This window comes from Wallemia ichthyophaga (assembly GCF_000400465.1).
Source record: "Wallemia ichthyophaga EXF-994 unplaced genomic scaffold scaffold23, whole genome shotgun sequence".
NCBI lineage: Eukaryota > Fungi > Basidiomycota > Wallemiomycetes > Wallemiales > Wallemiaceae > Wallemia > Wallemia ichthyophaga.
This window is the reverse complement of record NW_008806296.1, coordinates 41,697-58,536: the sequence shown is the minus strand read 5'-3', so window position 1 is coordinate 58,536 and position 16,840 is coordinate 41,697. Positions and strand designations below refer to the sequence as shown.

Sequence of the window (16,840 nt, the reverse complement as noted above, 5' to 3'; positions counted from 1 at the left end):
ATATTTTCACGATAATGAATTGATTTGGATCGGATTTGATAGACCGGCTGACTGACTGTGTATAGCTGCATGCATACGTTTACGCGTAGCATAAAATGTATTTTTCTTGCGCAAGCTGCCCAAAGCGGAACACGAATAAATTATGTACGTCATAGGCCAGCTGGAAACTACCCTCATCCAAATAATATCTCAGGTACCTCTTAGCGATCTTCCAATGCGATCAATAAGGATATGCGTACTAGGCGCAGGCGCGGTAGGCAAGTCGTCCATGACGGTAAGATTCGTGCACGGTTCATTCTACGAGAATGTGAGTGTAGCGTGCTATATATTGTAATATAGCCAAATAGCTATAATGGTTGAGGCAAAGCTAACGGGTAAACGCAGTATGATCCAACTGTGAGTGTTCCCGCCCCTCATAGAAACCCAAATTCACGCCTGCACGTGCAGATCGAGGACAGTTTCACCAAGATAGCCCAGGTGGAGCAAGGGAAGCCGTGCAGAATGCAGATAACGGATACAGCGGGTGTTGAGCAGATGGTCTCTTTACGTGAATCGGTTATACGCGAGAGCAGTGCGTTCTTGCTGGTATTCGCGCTAAACAATCCTTCAACTTATCACGACTTGATGCCAATTATGGAGGATATCAAGCGAATAAAGGATACAAATGACGTTAAGCGCATTCCAATATTACTTTGTGGTAATAAAGTGGATTTAGGATTTGAAAGTACGTGAAAATGAATCAAGTTGTGAAGCCGGACTTACTTGGGACAGGGATGTTTCCAGCTGATTTCAAGCCTACGGGGGCATTGCAAGGTCTAAGCTACCTAGAAACATCAGCTAAGCTTGAAATTGGCGTTGAAAAGGCGTTTATGGATCTGGCCAAAATGTATATAGACGCGAGAAAGCATCGCAAGCGGAGGCACAGGGAGAGAAGTCGAAAAGGCTCAAAGAGCAAATGTATATTAATGTGACTGTACTCTTAATTTTCATGCAATGGCCTGAGCACAGTCTGAGTGCACATACACATCTCAACGCATCACTCCCATCAGTTAAATATATAGATAATAGACGAATAAAAATTAATGTCGAGCAGTACAACGTTCTTCGTTCGCGCTGCTTACAATTACCAATCGCACGATTCCTCTTCTCTCCCCTTTGTAATCGGGGACGTAATCGAAGTATTAACGACGCTCGACTCGGGCTGGTGGGATGGTCTGCTGGGAAACGACAGAGGATGGTTCCCCTCAAATCACGTAAGTTTTAGTTTCAATTTGAGCCAATCGAGCCAGTTTGAACCACTTTGGACTTACGCACTGTTGCACAGGTCATAAAGATATCCGATGACGAAGCTGCCGCTCTCCTTGAACAGGATATTCTCAGTCCTCTCCCTGAATCTCAGAATATGACCCCGGACGAGTACTGGATACCGCAAGCAAGCTTGGATGGAAATATCTACTACTTCAACACTCAAACTGGCCAGCAATCACTAGAAATGCCCAATTCTGCTTATTTACCCACTTTCAATGGCTCCCCTTCTGTCGATCACCAGCAAAGCCCTTCAATCACTCCAACTAACCCTATTTACTCGCAAATGTCCACGGCCAATCCCACGTCGACCAACGTCACCAGAGAGTTTAGCTCCGATCTCAATAGCAACAGCTTCGATAACTTCGACTTACTCACTTTGAAAGATGACGACTTGCAAGTCGCTATTGCTCTTAGACCTGCCATTCAACCTTCTTTAGAAGACCTCTCAGCTCAGGCTATTGTCGCACTTGAGGCTCTCATCAACGCCTCTTCGCTCAATTGGACAGCTGAGGCATCTGCAATTGGTAGAAGAGACTCTGACATCGAAGGTCCAATCGACGAGCCTAACCCGTCAAATCTCAATGATTCAAATAACTCAAACGAAGATCAGCTTTCACAGCATAGACAGAATGTTCATTTCAAACAGTCAAATGAGATTGAAATAGCTATTGAAACTGCCACAGATAGTATCAGATCTGTTCTATTCAGCACTGGCATACTAAACTCGTCAGTTTCAATCAAATCACTCCCATCTTCGATTATATCACTTAAAGCAACGCAAAGACGACTAACCGCGGCTCTTTCGAAATGCACACTCACCTCTGAAGCAACTAAAAGCATTCTTTGCTTCTTACCTACTGATGAGTCAGGCCGCATTGTTAAAAAAGCTCTTGAGCAAATGAACGAGGACGTCGCGGATCTACAAAACATTCTGCAGGATTTCATCGAGAGTGCTTTGGATGTTAGAGATGGTTTGCCATCCAGACAGACACTCGCTGTGTTAGGACCACGTTCCGAATCGTTAGAGATCATGCACGTAACTACCGTAAGGAGAAGGAGAGATATGGGAAAACCAACTCTACTTCAGCTAGAGCAGTTGGGTGGCGATGCTAGAGAGGCTCTTCGGTCGTTAAATCAGTTCCTTGCGCAAATCAAGCAGGATGAAGAGGTTATATCGACAACAGAAATCAAAGAGGATGAAGAAGCACAGCCAGATTCAGACTTGGAAGTAGATCCGGAAATGAATGAACAAAGTAGATCTCAATCAACAAAGAGCAAGGAGAAGAAGGTAGAAACCAGAACAGTCAATAAACTTCCAGCTGAGCTTCTCCCATCCATACAATCTTGTTTAGTTACACTCACAAGATTTTGCAATTCGACTGAAGAGGTTGACGTTCTCCCTATGCTGGATTTCGACGGGCTACCGCCACCCACTCATCCGCCCGATTCACCTATCTTGGGACAAGATGTCACGACGAAACTGAGTGCCAACGACTCTCAATACATGAACTTAGTCACTAAAGCTCACTCTTTCTTGCACGAGTTCGAGAAAGCTAAGCTGAGCTTGTCGATTTCTTCAGGCAATGCCTTGGTGCAACTCCAGGATCTTATCAGTATGAATCTTGCTGAAATTGAAGTATGCGAGGCTCTGATAGGATGTATATCTAAAGACATATCCAAGATAGAGTCATCCTCATCTGATGTACTTGAAAGTCTGTTGTCTCTGGTTGAGATTGCGGATATACAATACCAACTAACGTCAAATGAGCAACTGTCAGGCCCTACGCAAATTGGAGAAAGATCATTACAGCTCTCCAAGTTGGAGGGAGGGCAATCGATCAGATCGAGCAAGAGTGCAGCTGGTGCGCCGATGGAGTCAGTCGCTGATGACGATAGTGATATCGGTGGAATGGAGCCAAGTAACAGTGGTGATCACACGAATCGACATGAATCAGATTCAGCTTCTAGTCCTCAAAGTCGCACTCATTCTCATTCTCAGACGACAAGTTCGCAGTATACAACACAGGTTGTGTCTGTGGAGGAGCTGCAAGAGCAGCACAAATTCGCGCAAAGGCAGAAGTTGCAGAAGCTGTTGGGAGAAAGCGGTCGTGAAAGTCTGCCAAGTAATACCGAAAATAACACCAACTCTAACTCAGCGTCACTCGGTAGAGTGCAACGCCCTTCACAGAGCTCGACAAATACGCATCAAACACACTTCTTGGATAGTGACTACGGTACCTCTCTCATACTCCAACCAAATGGAAGCGTAAAGGGCGGTACTGTGCCAGCTCTGGTGGAGCGTTTAACGACACATGAACATTCAGGTAAGCTGGTAGTTTTCAATGAGAGTTAGAAATCTCATAACCTCACAGATCTCAAATTCAGCAAAACATTTTTGATGACATACACTTCTTTCTCAACGTCTGAAGAGGTTTTTGATTTACTGATTAGACGATTCCACCTATGTCCGCCAGACTGGTTGGTTGAGAATGAAATCACAATGTGGCGGGAGAAAAAGCAGATGGTGGTCCAGCTGCGTGTTATCAACGTAATGAAGTCATGGCTCGAGCACCACTTTGACGAGAATAGAGATAACTACATACTCGAACGTGTTAGGCACTTTGCTGATTCTGATATACCAATGACCATAGTAGGACCGGTGCGCTACTTGAAAAAAATTGTAGAGAGGCGAGAATCAAGAGGCGGGCTGGAACCGAAGAAGATCATAACGGCTCAAAATTTCCCTCCACAACCTATTCTCCCTAAAAACTCTAAGAAACTCAAGTTGATGGATATAGATCCTTTGGAGATGGCTCGACAGCTTACAATTATTGAGTCACACAACTTCAACAGAATTAAACCTGATGAATGCCTCAATAAGAATTGGAGTGGTCCTGAGCATCTTAAAAAGCACAAAGCTAGAAATATTAGAACTATGATCCAACTTTCCAACAGACTGGCTGCGTGGGTTACCCACTCTGTTCTTGGAATGGGCGATGATTCTAAAAAGAGAGCTGCGATGGTGAAATGGTTCATCTATGTGGCTGAGAGGTGTAGAGCGCTGAACAACTTTTCGACCATGGCGGGTATCATTGCTGGTATCAACAGCCCTCCTATTAGAAGACTGAAGCGAACATGGGATCAGATGTCTCAAAAGGCGCTTAATATCCAACAGTCTCTCGATACTACAATCGACAGCACGAAGAACTTTGCTAATTACAAGCAACTTTTGCGCAATATCAATCCGCCCTGTGTACCATTTTTAGGTGTGTAAAGGTGTTGCATACCAAATATCACAAACTTACGTAACGCAGGTGTCTACCTAACTTATCTGACATTCATAACGGACGGGAATCCAGATTTCTTGAAGGATGCAGAAAGAGGAGGGCAGCAGCTAACCTCGCCACCAGGTGGTGGACCAGATTCTTTCCCTCTTGTCAACTTTGCTAAGCGTCAGATGGCAGCTGATTTGATTTCAGAGATACAGCAATATCAAGCAACGCCATACAATTTCACACCTATACCACAAATATCAAAAATAGTTTTACAGCAGCTGGAAGAGTCTGACAGCGCACCTGACGCGTTCCCAATCAGTTTGAAACTCGAACCTAGGGAGAGAGACGATGAGAAAATGGCTAGAATGCTGTCAGAGTCTGGCTTCTTCTAAGATTTGGCGGTTAACGTATGAGATTAAACTCTCTCGTTTGAACTTGTCTTGCGCTCACAAAATGCAAACGACTAAGTGTATACCCAGACTTAAGTTTATTTATAGAAATAACGGTGATAAATTAGTTACTTTTACATAGATTGTTAAGTGCGGTTAGATCGGTTAGTGTCATGAGTGCGATTAGTGCTCTACCCGTTTTAACAAGACTAATGGTTTCAGTGTGGCTTTCAGTTTGAGACAATTGTGCATGGCTACATTGAGCGGATCGGCGACTGCACTCTGGTCAGGCACGACTGGCAAGCTGCGCACTTCGACCATCCACACATTATCTTCATGTACGCGCTCTCCATTTACCTAGGGGAGGTTTAGTTAGTGTGCGTAACTCATAGACAGACACCGACACCGACATTATGGAGTTGGTAGACGCCGACTATGACGCCGTTGCACATATACGTATCGCCGCGCTTGCTGAATTCGTGATTCGGGTTGTATCCGAGAGCCTGCACAAACTCGACAGCATTGTGATTGGTATCGAGGGGCAAGTTGATAGTGGAGCGGATGAGAAGCTGTGGGTTGTAGCGAGACTTTTGTGCGTTAGTTGGGAAAGTGCGGCTATGGCTGTGCTATGTGATCAGCTCAGCTCGAAAGGCCAAACTCACCGCTGGTTCAGCTCTGAAAATACGCACAGCAGTCCTGGTGGCTTGTAAGAATTGCAAACCCTGCGCCACTTTACACACACGCACCACTTGGCAGACTCATCCGTCTCGTCAATACCCTCCCGCCGCATCACCATCCGTCCATTCGTCGTGTTGGGCCCAGCTTGCACACTCATTACTTTCTCGTGGCAGTGCAGATCACCATTCGCGTCGCATATCACCCGCAGCTTGTCGCGCACTTTGTCCAGTAGACTGCTGTCGAATGTGCCGAGAAGGACGCATTCATATGTGATGGACATGAGTGAAAGAGTATGTATTTTGTTGCAACAATTATATCAAAGAGGATTGGAGCACATTGAATGGGCAAATTAGAAATAGCACACCGTCCAGTGGTATGCTTAATTTTAGGCGCTGGCTTAGAGTGCTAGTGCACTCGCCAATACCAGCGCAGAAGCCATGAAAGTAATTGATGGGATCGCAGTTAGAGAACCGGAATCGCCGTCTTGTTCAGAGTCGTCGTTTTCGTTGCCGTCCGATGGCGGAGGAGAAGGAGTAGGAGTAGAAGTAGGAGTAGAAGTAGGAGTAGAAGTAGGAGTAGAAGTAGGAGAAGAGCTTGAAGAGTCTCCGTGTGTGCTTGTGTAGCTATGCAATTGTTTTGAGCTGGTTTTTGAGATGGAAGCAACGGAAGTAATTGGGCTAGAGTTATCGCTAGCCTCCGAGCAGTACTCGTTAGTCAAGCTGCTGAAATCCAGCCCAGCGTTCGATGCACACGTCTTGCAATCGTCCGACGCGCTTCTGAAAGCATCGCAGAAACAGCCGTACAGCTGGTGTTTCTGCTTGTTGCTCATGTTATCGATACTGTCTGAGTCGCTGTAGCAGTCATTCCGTACTGCGCTGTACAAGCTGCTGCACTCATTCTGGAGGCACTGCTCGGACGACTCCCCAAGGCTGTCCTGTCTGTGCAGGAGGTGTGCTGAGGCTGTTGCGCCGATCGCAGCGATTGATAGCAGTGCAGTGAGTTTCATTGTTCAGTTAGCAGTTGATTGACAGCAGTAAAAAAAAATATATGTGCCTCCTCACTTTCTTATCAGGTACACATTATAGGGGCGGACTGACCGTCTGGACAGCGTCCGCTAATTTGGCAGGTGCTGGAATATGTCTAATTATGTGAAATTACGTATTTATATCGCATTGAAACTATCGCAAGGCACTTTGCTCTATGGTCCAAGCTCACTGCTCCATTCCAGAGGACAAGAATAGTTCAATAGCTGGGATCGGAAAGGTGGATTGCATACATTAAGGAGCGCATTCGATGGAACATACGCACCTGACGTCCGAGAAACCGTTTCAGTATTTCTCCGCGAGTTGACCCATTCGCTTTGAAACATCAAACGGATGCCGCTTAATGAAACATTGATGTACAGAGGAAAAGTTCAGCAAAAATATTTAAAAAAAGAAAAGCTATTTGAGCATTCTCAGTGCTCAGCACTCTAAGTACCCCGTTCCAAGTCCCTGTCTGACACGGATGGTTTGAAGAGATGATGGAGCGTGTGTAAATCTGAGACGTGTTATGTGAGATTCATCTGCGAGAAGATGTCACCCTTCAAAGAAAGCTGCAGGGAATTTTGACATAACCCGACACAGCGAACAACCCTCGATTTGAATTATATCATCGAGCAATTGTTCTTGTACAACGGTCAATTGTGGAAACAAGCTGTACTTGATAGAAACGACGTGGAAATGGAATATGTCTTAATTTTGATTGTGATGGGAGTGTGGACTACTGTACAAGACATAATCTCACACTCGCAAAACTTCAGCTGATACAGCTTGCTTCACTTGAATCCAATCCAATCCCCAATTCGACTCAAAAGTTTATATCTCAGATTCTTGAGCAAATCGTCCATCGCGTGTGCTTTACTGTTTGAGATGGCGAAATAAATAAAATATAATTGTACAAAACTACTCATTGTCATTGTCATTGTCGTCTATCAGACAATCCTCAATCTCCTTGCGCATCTCTGATTCCGTCACTTTCTGTTTCTCGGCATACTCATCTGTCCATCCTGGCAGAGCGTAATTGACATGAGAACGGGCGCGCGAATCAGTGAGATTAGTGTAGCAGCCATAGCAGAGCATATCAGCTAGGGGATTACTCTCATCCTCTTCGCCCGCTAGTTTAGTTATTGCAATGCCATTTTTCCATTCATTCGCTTTAGCTCTGGCCGGCCAACCACACAGAGTACACAGCCTCTCACCCTCCTTAGTTTCACCGGCGAAAGATATCTTGTTGCCTGTGCGCGCCACTGTCGACACTGTCGAAGGAAAACCGCGTTCGAGCGACACGACGAGCTCCTCGGTTAGTCTATCAATGGAAGATTTAGGTGGAGAGAAAGTGGTAAAAGATCTGTTCACCACTGCTTGCGAGTGTGCTGGAATAGCGAACCGGTTGTAGTAGGCTATTTCCTTTGAGGAGGTGTTGAGAAGCGGCTGGTATACATTGAGACCATACTGAGTTGATTCAGGTTGCACTTCGCCAGATCCCACAGACCAGCCTCTGCCTCTGGACATGGAGGAGAGAAGCTTGATCGTTACGCGTGTTGCGCTCGTTCCCAAGAAGAGAGGCGCTGTGCTATCTTTACCGAGTAGGCTGTCGGCATGCTTTCGCGCTTCACGTAGGATAATGTGATGGGTGAGTAGAGCCAGATGCGATTCTTGTGATGATGTTGATAGCGTGCTGTCGAATAAATCCGCAGTGGGCTCAGACGCTGTTGCACTGGGTGGCTGGCCTGGCTGACCGGATAAATAGGCAGATATCGACGCTTGACTGCCCTTCCATGATTCAGAGACATCAGCCTCAATAATCTCAACTGAAGGAAAATCTTTGACCATGTCTTCTATGTGATTGCGAAGATTTTCAGCACCAGGGACGACTTTCGATTGATCGACGTAGATAACGACAAGCTTCTCAGCTGAGCCAGGCCTAATGAAACTACCTTTGCCTTTCCTCGGAGACATTTGAGTGTGGAGAAGCTGGAGAAGATAACGAGAGGAGGGACCACCAGAGACAGCTACGTAGAAGACAGGATGAACGTCGTTGGGTTTGAAGTTTGAGAGGAACCATTTGAGGAATTTGCCGGAAGTGGCGTAAACGAAGCATTCTCTGGTGGGGAATTGAGTGGTGGGTGGTTATGCGTGGATCAGACCAACCTGCAGTACAACGCGTGTCTAATTTGAATAACAGGCGCTGCAGTCTTGCACTTGATACATTGATTGTTCTTTGGTTTCGTACGACCTGGGATTAGGTTGTTGAGCATGGCTGGTGGGTATAAATGACTCAAGCTCACGCTCTGGAATATCAGCGCCCGGATCCTTTACTTCAGATTGCGGATTGCTGCAACTCATCCGAAAATAACTGTACGCAGTGGAATGTCGAGAGGCAAGAGCAGCGCAGGGGATACTCAAATGTATAAATGAATGGCGCATATAATTCGTAATATTTACATTTTTATTTGCACGCTTAGTCGCTCCTTGAACCAACTCTTTCACTTTCATCTTCAGCGCCGTAGCAGCAGCTGATTTTGTTATACAATCCACCCTAATATGCCAGAGGATACAACCCGGGCACCAAAACCAACGCACCTCAAATATGGTTGGATCGTTTACGCGCCTTTGATAGCAGCCGCTGTTTGGACTGCAGATCTTGTCGGTTTACTAGCTCTATGGGCCACGAACGACTACTATCGAATCATTAGCGGAGTGAGTTACCTATCAATACCCCTGGGTTAGTAATCTTACGAAGCTCAATCCGTCAGCGTGGTCTCGTAGTTTATATTAGTGATCTTGGTGCAACATGGAAGCCCTTCTTTATAGCGATGAACTGTGTTACCGTTGCTTTCTACCTCATCGGGTTTGTGTCACTGGATTCCTCTCTGTCCCCCTCTGACAAACCCCAGTATCATTGCGCAACGGTGGCTTAGATCTTTCGAACGTATCCCTGAAGCTCTTAGAAAAAGAGAAGTCGCTTTTGGGTGGATTACCATCATTTTTGGTATCATCGGTTCTGCAGGGCTTATCACCCTCGGTATTATGGACGATGTCAACCACCCCACCGTGCACTGGTCAATGACCGTTGTTTTTGTCGTTGGTATCGCCATTTCTGCTATCTCTCAAACCTGCGAAGTCTCGTGCCTGGCGTTCGATCATCCCGACAGAGCTCACTTAAGAAGAAACGGCATTATGAAACTTCTCGTCGTCGGGCTTGCTGTCGCTTGTGCTATCACATTTGGTGCTTTACAAGGCACTTGTAGTGGCGATATCTACTCCCCCCAAAACCCCGGCAGAAACTGTTACGATATCACCTCAGCTGCTGCCTCCTTCGAATGGATTACCGCGTTCTGGGTTGTCTTCTACTTTATAACCCTCGGTCTCGACCTCTGGCCAGCTGCAAAGACTTCTCCGCGTTTCTTGCGCAAGGCTGCTGCATGGGAGGCTGACCATCTTAGCAAAGCCGAATCTCACCTCATTCCAAATCCACAAGAAGCAAACGAGCCTACTGTCGACAACATGTACTCTGAAAGAACTACAGATTTCCATAATGATGGTACTGGATACGCCACCGGCTACGCTCCCGGTTACGGCGGTACATATCCTCAGCATTCACATAGAGCAGACCTTGAGCATGCAGGAGCTGGATACGCCACTGGTTACGGCGACAGTTATCAAATGAGACAAACATCTCCAGCTACAGTGAATGAACAGCCGGCGCAGCCATATGCGGCGTATGGCCAAGCTTCTTGAGTTTATTACTATTATAGACATCCACTCTTTAACATTAGCGCGTTCAATTTTGTTTAATTTTTATATTTAATGCATTCTCTCGTTCCCTACAGTCAACATGAAGTTTAAATTGAGAGATGTGCGTGAATTTATATGCCCAGAATTACCCGCTTAATGCCAGTCAGACTCTCAAGACTGGCTGGTTCGTCGCTCAAGCTGCTTTCGAGCCAGTGAGTTGTGGGATATGACGTTTGATCGGCTCATTGAGTTTATCAGTATATTGTTGCTTCGGGGGCTTTCTTTATTCCACTCGCACTCGAGCAACTGGCTACTGAAAACGCTGGTCACGATGGTCGCATTTCATTCCTCGGATGGAGAGTTGAAAGCGCATCTTACAGGTGGGCAGGCTTTGTAAACGCTAAACCATCTTGACGCGTCACAAGCTTGTACGTAGGCAGCATAAGCGTCGTCATTCAGGCCTTGGCTGTGATTTCACTGGGTACAGCTGCAGACAATGGTAATAGCTCGACTCATCCTCAGTATTCTCATTAACGAGCGCGCAATCAGTATCACACAGACTACACCTCCTCACAGCATCCGCCGTCATAGGCTCAATCGCCTGTATGTCCTTCTATCCCCTCACAGGGCTCTTCTGGCCATTAGCATCCATCGTGGCAGTTCTCACCCAGACGTCTTACGGCGTAGGCGGCGTCTGCTTGAACTCGTATCTCCCTTTTCTCGCCAAAAGGTCAGCTAAGCGGGTCAAATACGGCCTAGATAACAACTACACTCCGATAATCACGCACGAGCCTGAAGAGGGGGAAGATGTCGACGATAATGCCTCTTTCTCCCACTCAGAGTGCTCGTCCTCATCTGGCGACGCTGACGTCGAAAGTGAGGGTGGATCGGTCGACAATCACAGCGTACAGACGCACACTGCCAAATTATCAGCTTATGGTCAAGCAATAGGATATGCATCTGGTATCGCACTACTCATAGTGTTACTCATACCCCTCAACATACTCTCCAAAACACCTCATCCGCCCAACAACCCTGTCCCGCCGCCCGTCTTAGTAATTGGAGCAAGGAAGCTGTTTAGTGAACGGAGCCCAGTCGTCGCGATACGCGCGTGTGTTAGTCTCACTGGTGTGCTATGGGCCTCCCTGTCTGTACCTGCCATTACACTCATTAGGAAGGACACTCCAGCTACGGAGGGAAGGCTAGGTGAGAACACACTCACGTACAAAGAAGCTATTAAGGCTGCATGGAAGAGACTCTACCAGACATTTCAAGTAGCAGAGATTAAACAACTTCAATCGACGTACTGGTTCCTTCTCGCCTGGGCATCTCTATCGGATGGTGAGAGACTTTCATTTGCGGGTTTCGGCCGAGATCTGACACTTTGCAGGATTTGCTACTATTACATCAACAGCCATTTTATTTGCGAAGACACAGCTGCACATGCAGAGCCAGCAGCTGCTCGCTATAACGGTGTTGTCACCACTAGCTGGTGCGCTGGGGTCGATGTCGTCACCCTATCTGCAGAAGCGACTGGGATGGTCGAACCACCGCTCACTTGTAGCGCTCGTCTTAGCTGGTCTCTTGGTCCCTCTCTACGGTCTCCTTGGGTTTCTTCCACTCGTTCAACAAGCTCCGTTCGGCGGGTTTACCACTCAAGCTGAGATGTTCGTCTTTGCAGTATATTTCGGTGCCATATACGGCGCATTTCAGTCATACGCCCGTACCGTATTCAGCGCCCTTATTCCACCTGGTCGCGAAGCTCACTGGTTTAGCATCTACGCCATCTCCTCAAAAAGCACCTCATTCGTTGGTAGCTTGTTGGTTGGTCTGCTTGCTGACAAATCTAGTAATATCCGTTCAGGCTTTTTCGCTATCGCCGCCCTCTTCATTCTGCCCCTTCCCGTTCTCGTGCATAAAATTCGTCCTAATCAGGGCGCTGTTGATGCAAGAATTTACTCTCAAGCTAGGTCGTGATTGTTATTTCTATTTCCTCTTTTTTCATTTGCTTTTTGTTTTGTCATTTGCCGTATTTACTTTGTTTCACATCATATCGTGTATGTGTCATTGTATATTTCAGTTACAATAGAATGGTCCTTTTGATGTATGCGGGACAACTCCATCTCATTTATCTATATCATTCGTCACCATAAAAGGAGGTGTTGCTCAGCGTTGCTGAATCTTCGAGCCACGACGGGGAAAACGCCGACAAGTAACACAAATCCTACCATCAGTCACCGCATTAGTCTCAAATTATAAGAAAGTCTAAATTTTGTCACATACGTTTTGTCGCTGTTTTGTCGCTGACTAGAATGATCCAGACAAACAAATGGCAAAAATTGGAGCAGCCCGGAATTGAACCGGGATCGGAAAGAAACAGATAGTTGCTTTGCCTGAAAGACAGGACTATGCAAGCCTTCAGTGATAACCATTACACTACTGCCCCTTTGACATCCCAGGCTTGAAAACAAATACAATATCAAATATCTTTTACGTCATCAATTCTGTTATTTTCGCGTTTTGGCGTTTAAGTAAATTTTCCAAGTTTTTCTTGGATTTGGGTGCTTTTAGCTTCATGATACCAATGCAATAAAATATTTTCTTCCTGAGGAGTTAATTGAGTTCAAAAGCGGTGAAGATTTTTTAGATTAATAAATTGGTGTGAAATGCTTTTTTATATGTATATTTTCGTAACATAATTTGTGATGGGGAAATTAACATTTTTGACGGAATCGAGGCACGTTGCTTGTTCACATTCTTTTCGAGCGCCTGACTGAGATTGTAACGCTTTTGACTATGTATCATGATTTATATCTGACTGAGATAAAAAGAGTTAACAGATCTTTGTCTCTACGTTTTAAGGCTAAAATATGACCTTGTTCCGCACTTGTCGGGTATGCCATTTACGGTTTCCTTTTTTTTCGCGCAACCTGCAATGCTGACAACACACTAGATCGACGAGAAAAAACTAGTCTGTTGCGAGGGTCTCGAAATCGACGGTCTCTTTGTTTGGGTGGGTTAAAATAACGTCACGCTCCAGGCTGCAGGCCCCTCTCAATGATCCAAGCTTTTGTGCTATCTTGCGCGGGCGTTCTGTCGAATCGATCGACCACTGCACTCATTTGATATCACATTTGTACTTTTATGCATATAACAGTCAAATGGGCGCATCTGCGAGATGTGTTTAGTGCAGAGTTGTGGTAATTACGGGAGCCATATTAAACAAAAATGAACTAGTGAGAGCCTGAAAGTTACAGAAGTATCTTTATACGTCTTAGTGTGTAATACTTGACTGCAACCGGAGCAACATAGAATCAGCATCTTCGAACACTCATGAATGCTGAAGCTGCTGTGAAAAAAAGGAGCTGCCTTCTTTGAGCAATCCAACATTAGACGGCCGCTTCAAGTCACAGTTGGAGCTGGTATCAAAAAAAGCAAAACTTTGACAGGAGAGGGATTCGAACCCTCGCTCTTTCGAACACGGATGCTTTCGCCTTAACCGTGCGCCTTAGACCACTCGGCCATCCTGCCGTGTAAACGTCTTGATCTTTGTGAGGTCAAAGTGCACACAAAGAGCAAGGCGCTGAGATTAATAAAAGAATTAAGTCTTAGATGTATCAAAAGAAAGGTAGTTGTTTACATAGTTTAGAATTCTAGGGTTATTTCCATTTTTTCGTTATCTTCATTGTTCTCGTGCATAATCATGCATAATCTTCATTGTTCATTGTTCCCATAGCGACCATGATGTCATGTTACCTGTTCCTGCATCTTGCCCGCTGTATTACCTAGGAAGGTAGGGGCACATCCTTATACCGCTTGCTAAGGAGGTCCCGGCTATTAGTATGATACTGACAAAGAAGAGATTCTTCCAAGCGGTTATTTTGCGGCGCAGCGGCAAGCGCGTGTGCAGAAGGTCTACTTCCGCACCTGCGGTTGGGTTTCTTTGTGTAAGCGAGCGGCTTTTGGGCGGGGTTGGCTCCCGCTGCGCCACAAAGGGAGCGGAGAGCACGCTGTGCGCGGGAAATTGCGTTCGAGGCCGGTACGGTGAATAAATTAGCTTTCTTCAATTATGGTGTCATGGAGCCTCTCCCTCAGCATCGACAAATATTCCTAAAGATGTACGTAGTTTACCAGAACCAAAGTCGAAAGATGCAGAGAGAGCAATGGGTAGGATGACTTCCACACAAATCCGCTCAGGCCACTTCCCTACTGCCAAGTCTTACCGATTCCGATTCAAACTGTCCGACTCACCACTTTGCAGCAAGTGAAATGAAGTAGACAGTACCACACACAGAATTTTCAGATGTAGGAATTTCGATCAAGCAAGATTATCGTTGAGGAGGAGGATATATGAATGGGGTTAAGGTTCGAGATGAAAATATGCTTTCAAATGAAAAAGCTCTTAAAGCTCTCTACGAGTTCTTCAAAAGCCAGCTCAGCACCCACCCGCGTGGCTCCGGTAGCTCCACGTAGTTACCTCCCAATTTACGGCACACGTGCCAAGAACCGCATCCCTTTGAGTCACTACAATCGTCAGCTTTCAATGCACAAGAAGTATAGATAGGCGAAAATTATTAATCGTTGTAACGCTTTTGACTATACATTATTATTTCTACATGTTACCAAAAGTTCGTCAGTATTTGTATGTCACCCTGCAAGTTCGCCGTGAATAGCGTTCGGCCGGAGCACCCAATTTGCAGCAGCATCAGGAAATGCTCATGATGACTGAGCATACGGAAGCGGACACAGGAGTAACGGCGACAGTTCAGCAATCAAAATACCACGTGCGGTACAGCACCAGTAACAAGGCCATCGCGCCCCTACACACCAAGTCATCCACAGGAATTAAGGGTGTCAGACCATTGGCGCGTGTGTGCGCAGAGTACATAGTTGGAATAGGAATTTGTGGAGGGAAACACCAGCGTGTCTGTCGTTGAGCTTGGTAATGAGGAAATACAGTCAAGGTATTTGATCACCACATCCTCCTTATCCTTGCAAAGCCCATTCTTGCTTTAATACCTATCGTGAGTGCTGTCAAATACAAGCCACCAATCGAGGACACAGCGGTCTACATGGTTGAGGTATCTGATTAGCAAAGTGAGCAACATGGTGGGCTGGGCCTTCGCAAGAAGAACAACGTTATCGCCAACAATATCTCTGTGCAAAAAAGCTTTAACCAGTGGTATTAGGGTACTTGTGATGAGTTTAGCAGCCTACGCGATTATTAGGCCTGTCAATTCGGAGCATTCTACATTCAGCCAGCGCACCCCACCCCCACTCCGAGATACGTAAACAGCACACAGCACACAGCACAAAATAAGCAATAGAATTATTACCTCTACACACCCTGTCACCGCCAGCTAGTGCACTGCTCAAGCCCAAAAGCACTTGGCAGAAAAGGGAAGTAATAAGTATCACAATATCTGGAAATACTGCTATAATAATGCTTCCGAACGGAAACGCTTACGCTTAATTTTATTATACTTGACGCTCGCTCAAGCCGCGTTCCTGAACTCGGCAGTCCTGACTTATACCATGGACACAGTCGCAGTTTTTGAGAAAAACCGATGCGATTCGTGAACTATGGTTTGCTTAATGCAAATGTAGCGAAATTCGTTATATTCTTCTTCGAACAAGTTATATCGTCAAAATCAATGCCAACAACTGATATTAGTCCTGCGTACACGATTGGAACTGTATTGGGTGGTGGTTTAGCGGGTCTGGTCTTTCTTATATTATTAGAATGTGTGGATAAGTCGATCCTTCCCAATGATATACCTGGTACACCCGCAAGAGCTGAACAACTGAGTCCCAGAGAAAAGTGTTTAGTAAACGTCTTCGCTGCTCTACTGCTATCATTCACATTGCTCCTCACAGCTGGCGTGAGAGACTGTAGTATTGTACCAAGCCTTGCAATACCTTGCCTGGTCCCTGTGATTGTTTTCCTGGTTGTCTTTATCCTAGAAAGGCTGTTTGCTTACCAAGCGCAAACAATAATTGACTTACACAAGAAACCCTTCAGTTATGTCTCGTTGATAATTTTGCTGTTATCATCCGCGGCTGTTTTCAGTAACACAATGCTTTGCTTCTTCATGAAACTTATTTAATTTAATGCAGGGAAAATTATATGGGATGTTTCCAAATTTGATGATTGGATCGTCTTCTTTACTACGATTGTGTTCGTTGCGTCACGCGGTTGCATTGAGGTAATGGACTCGCTCAGCGAGGAAAAGCTAGGGATAACAGCAATTGAGGAGGGTGATCAGCCAGTAGACGAAAGAGGGAGAGATGAGAATGCAGAGAAGACAGAGAACGCAACAAAGACAAGTGGAGAAGTTGATTCAGTGAGCGGGAAGGCATCGTCAAAGAAAGCAGACAATCCAGTTGAGGGATGAGGGAAATTGAGCATATG

At 45.7% G+C, this 16,840-nt stretch overlaps 7 protein-coding genes and 2 non-coding genes across 9 annotated transcripts; 4 read left to right on the top strand and 5 right to left on the bottom strand.

Annotated features, from left to right (window-relative positions):
- Positions 1–268: 268 nt before the first annotated feature.
- On the top strand, positions 269–4,975 carry J056_002643 (Cell division control protein 25; the record flags this gene model as incomplete). Its single annotated transcript, XM_009271908.1, has 8 exons — positions 269–307; positions 385–396; positions 448–724; positions 772–886; positions 1,094–1,253; positions 1,325–3,632; positions 3,681–4,574; positions 4,623–4,975. 8 exons carry the CDS (start codon positions 269–271, stop codon positions 4,973–4,975), a joined length of 4,158 nt encoding a protein of 1,385 aa, XP_009270183.1.
- Positions 4,976–5,155: 180 nt separating this feature from the next.
- On the bottom strand, positions 5,156–5,930 carry J056_002642 (uncharacterized protein; the record flags this gene model as incomplete). The annotated part of the gene is made up of 4 exons (XM_009271907.1): positions 5,156–5,329; positions 5,377–5,559; positions 5,635–5,668; positions 5,719–5,930. 4 exons carry the CDS (start codon positions 5,928–5,930, stop codon positions 5,156–5,158), a joined length of 603 nt encoding a protein of 200 aa, XP_009270182.1.
- Positions 5,931–6,047: 117 nt separating this feature from the next.
- J056_002641 (uncharacterized protein) lies at positions 6,048–6,656 on the bottom strand (the record flags this gene model as incomplete). Its single annotated transcript, XM_009271906.1, has 1 exon — positions 6,048–6,656. One exon carries the CDS (start codon positions 6,654–6,656, stop codon positions 6,048–6,050), a length of 609 nt encoding a protein of 202 aa, XP_009270181.1.
- A 937-nt stretch (positions 6,657–7,593) lies between these two features.
- On the bottom strand, positions 7,594–9,036 carry J056_002640 (Cytoplasmic tRNA 2-thiolation protein 2; the record flags this gene model as incomplete). The annotated part of the gene is made up of 3 exons (XM_009271905.1): positions 7,594–8,794; positions 8,842–8,926; positions 8,979–9,036. The coding sequence occupies 3 exons, from the start codon at positions 9,034–9,036 to the stop codon at positions 7,594–7,596; spliced, it is 1,344 nt and encodes a 447-aa protein (XP_009270180.1).
- Positions 9,037–9,234: 198 nt separating this feature from the next.
- Positions 9,235–10,431, top strand: J056_002639 (Protein sfk1; the record flags this gene model as incomplete). Its single annotated transcript, XM_009271904.1, has 3 exons — positions 9,235–9,390; positions 9,447–9,541; positions 9,588–10,431. 3 exons carry the CDS (start codon positions 9,235–9,237, stop codon positions 10,429–10,431), a joined length of 1,095 nt encoding a protein of 364 aa, XP_009270179.1.
- Positions 10,432–10,528: 97 nt separating this feature from the next.
- Positions 10,529–12,405, top strand: J056_002638 (Autophagy-related protein 22; the record flags this gene model as incomplete). The annotated part of the gene is made up of 6 exons (XM_009271903.1): positions 10,529–10,549; positions 10,596–10,640; positions 10,687–10,808; positions 10,854–10,927; positions 10,978–11,769; positions 11,819–12,405. The coding sequence occupies 6 exons, from the start codon at positions 10,529–10,531 to the stop codon at positions 12,403–12,405; spliced, it is 1,641 nt and encodes a 546-aa protein (XP_009270178.1).
- Positions 12,406–12,768: 363 nt separating this feature from the next.
- On the bottom strand, positions 12,769–12,874 carry J056_004913. Its single transcript has one exon. It is a non-coding gene; the product is annotated as a tRNA-Ala (tRNA).
- A 997-nt stretch (positions 12,875–13,871) lies between these two features.
- J056_004912 lies at positions 13,872–13,959 on the bottom strand. The gene has a single exon. It is a non-coding gene; the product is annotated as a tRNA-Leu (tRNA).
- A 1,181-nt stretch (positions 13,960–15,140) lies between these two features.
- Positions 15,141–16,823, top strand: J056_002637 (uncharacterized protein; the record flags this gene model as incomplete). The annotated part of the gene is made up of 2 exons (XM_009271902.1): positions 15,141–15,297; positions 16,546–16,823. 2 exons carry the CDS (start codon positions 15,141–15,143, stop codon positions 16,821–16,823), a joined length of 435 nt encoding a protein of 144 aa, XP_009270177.1.
- Positions 16,824–16,840: the final 17 nt, after the last annotated feature.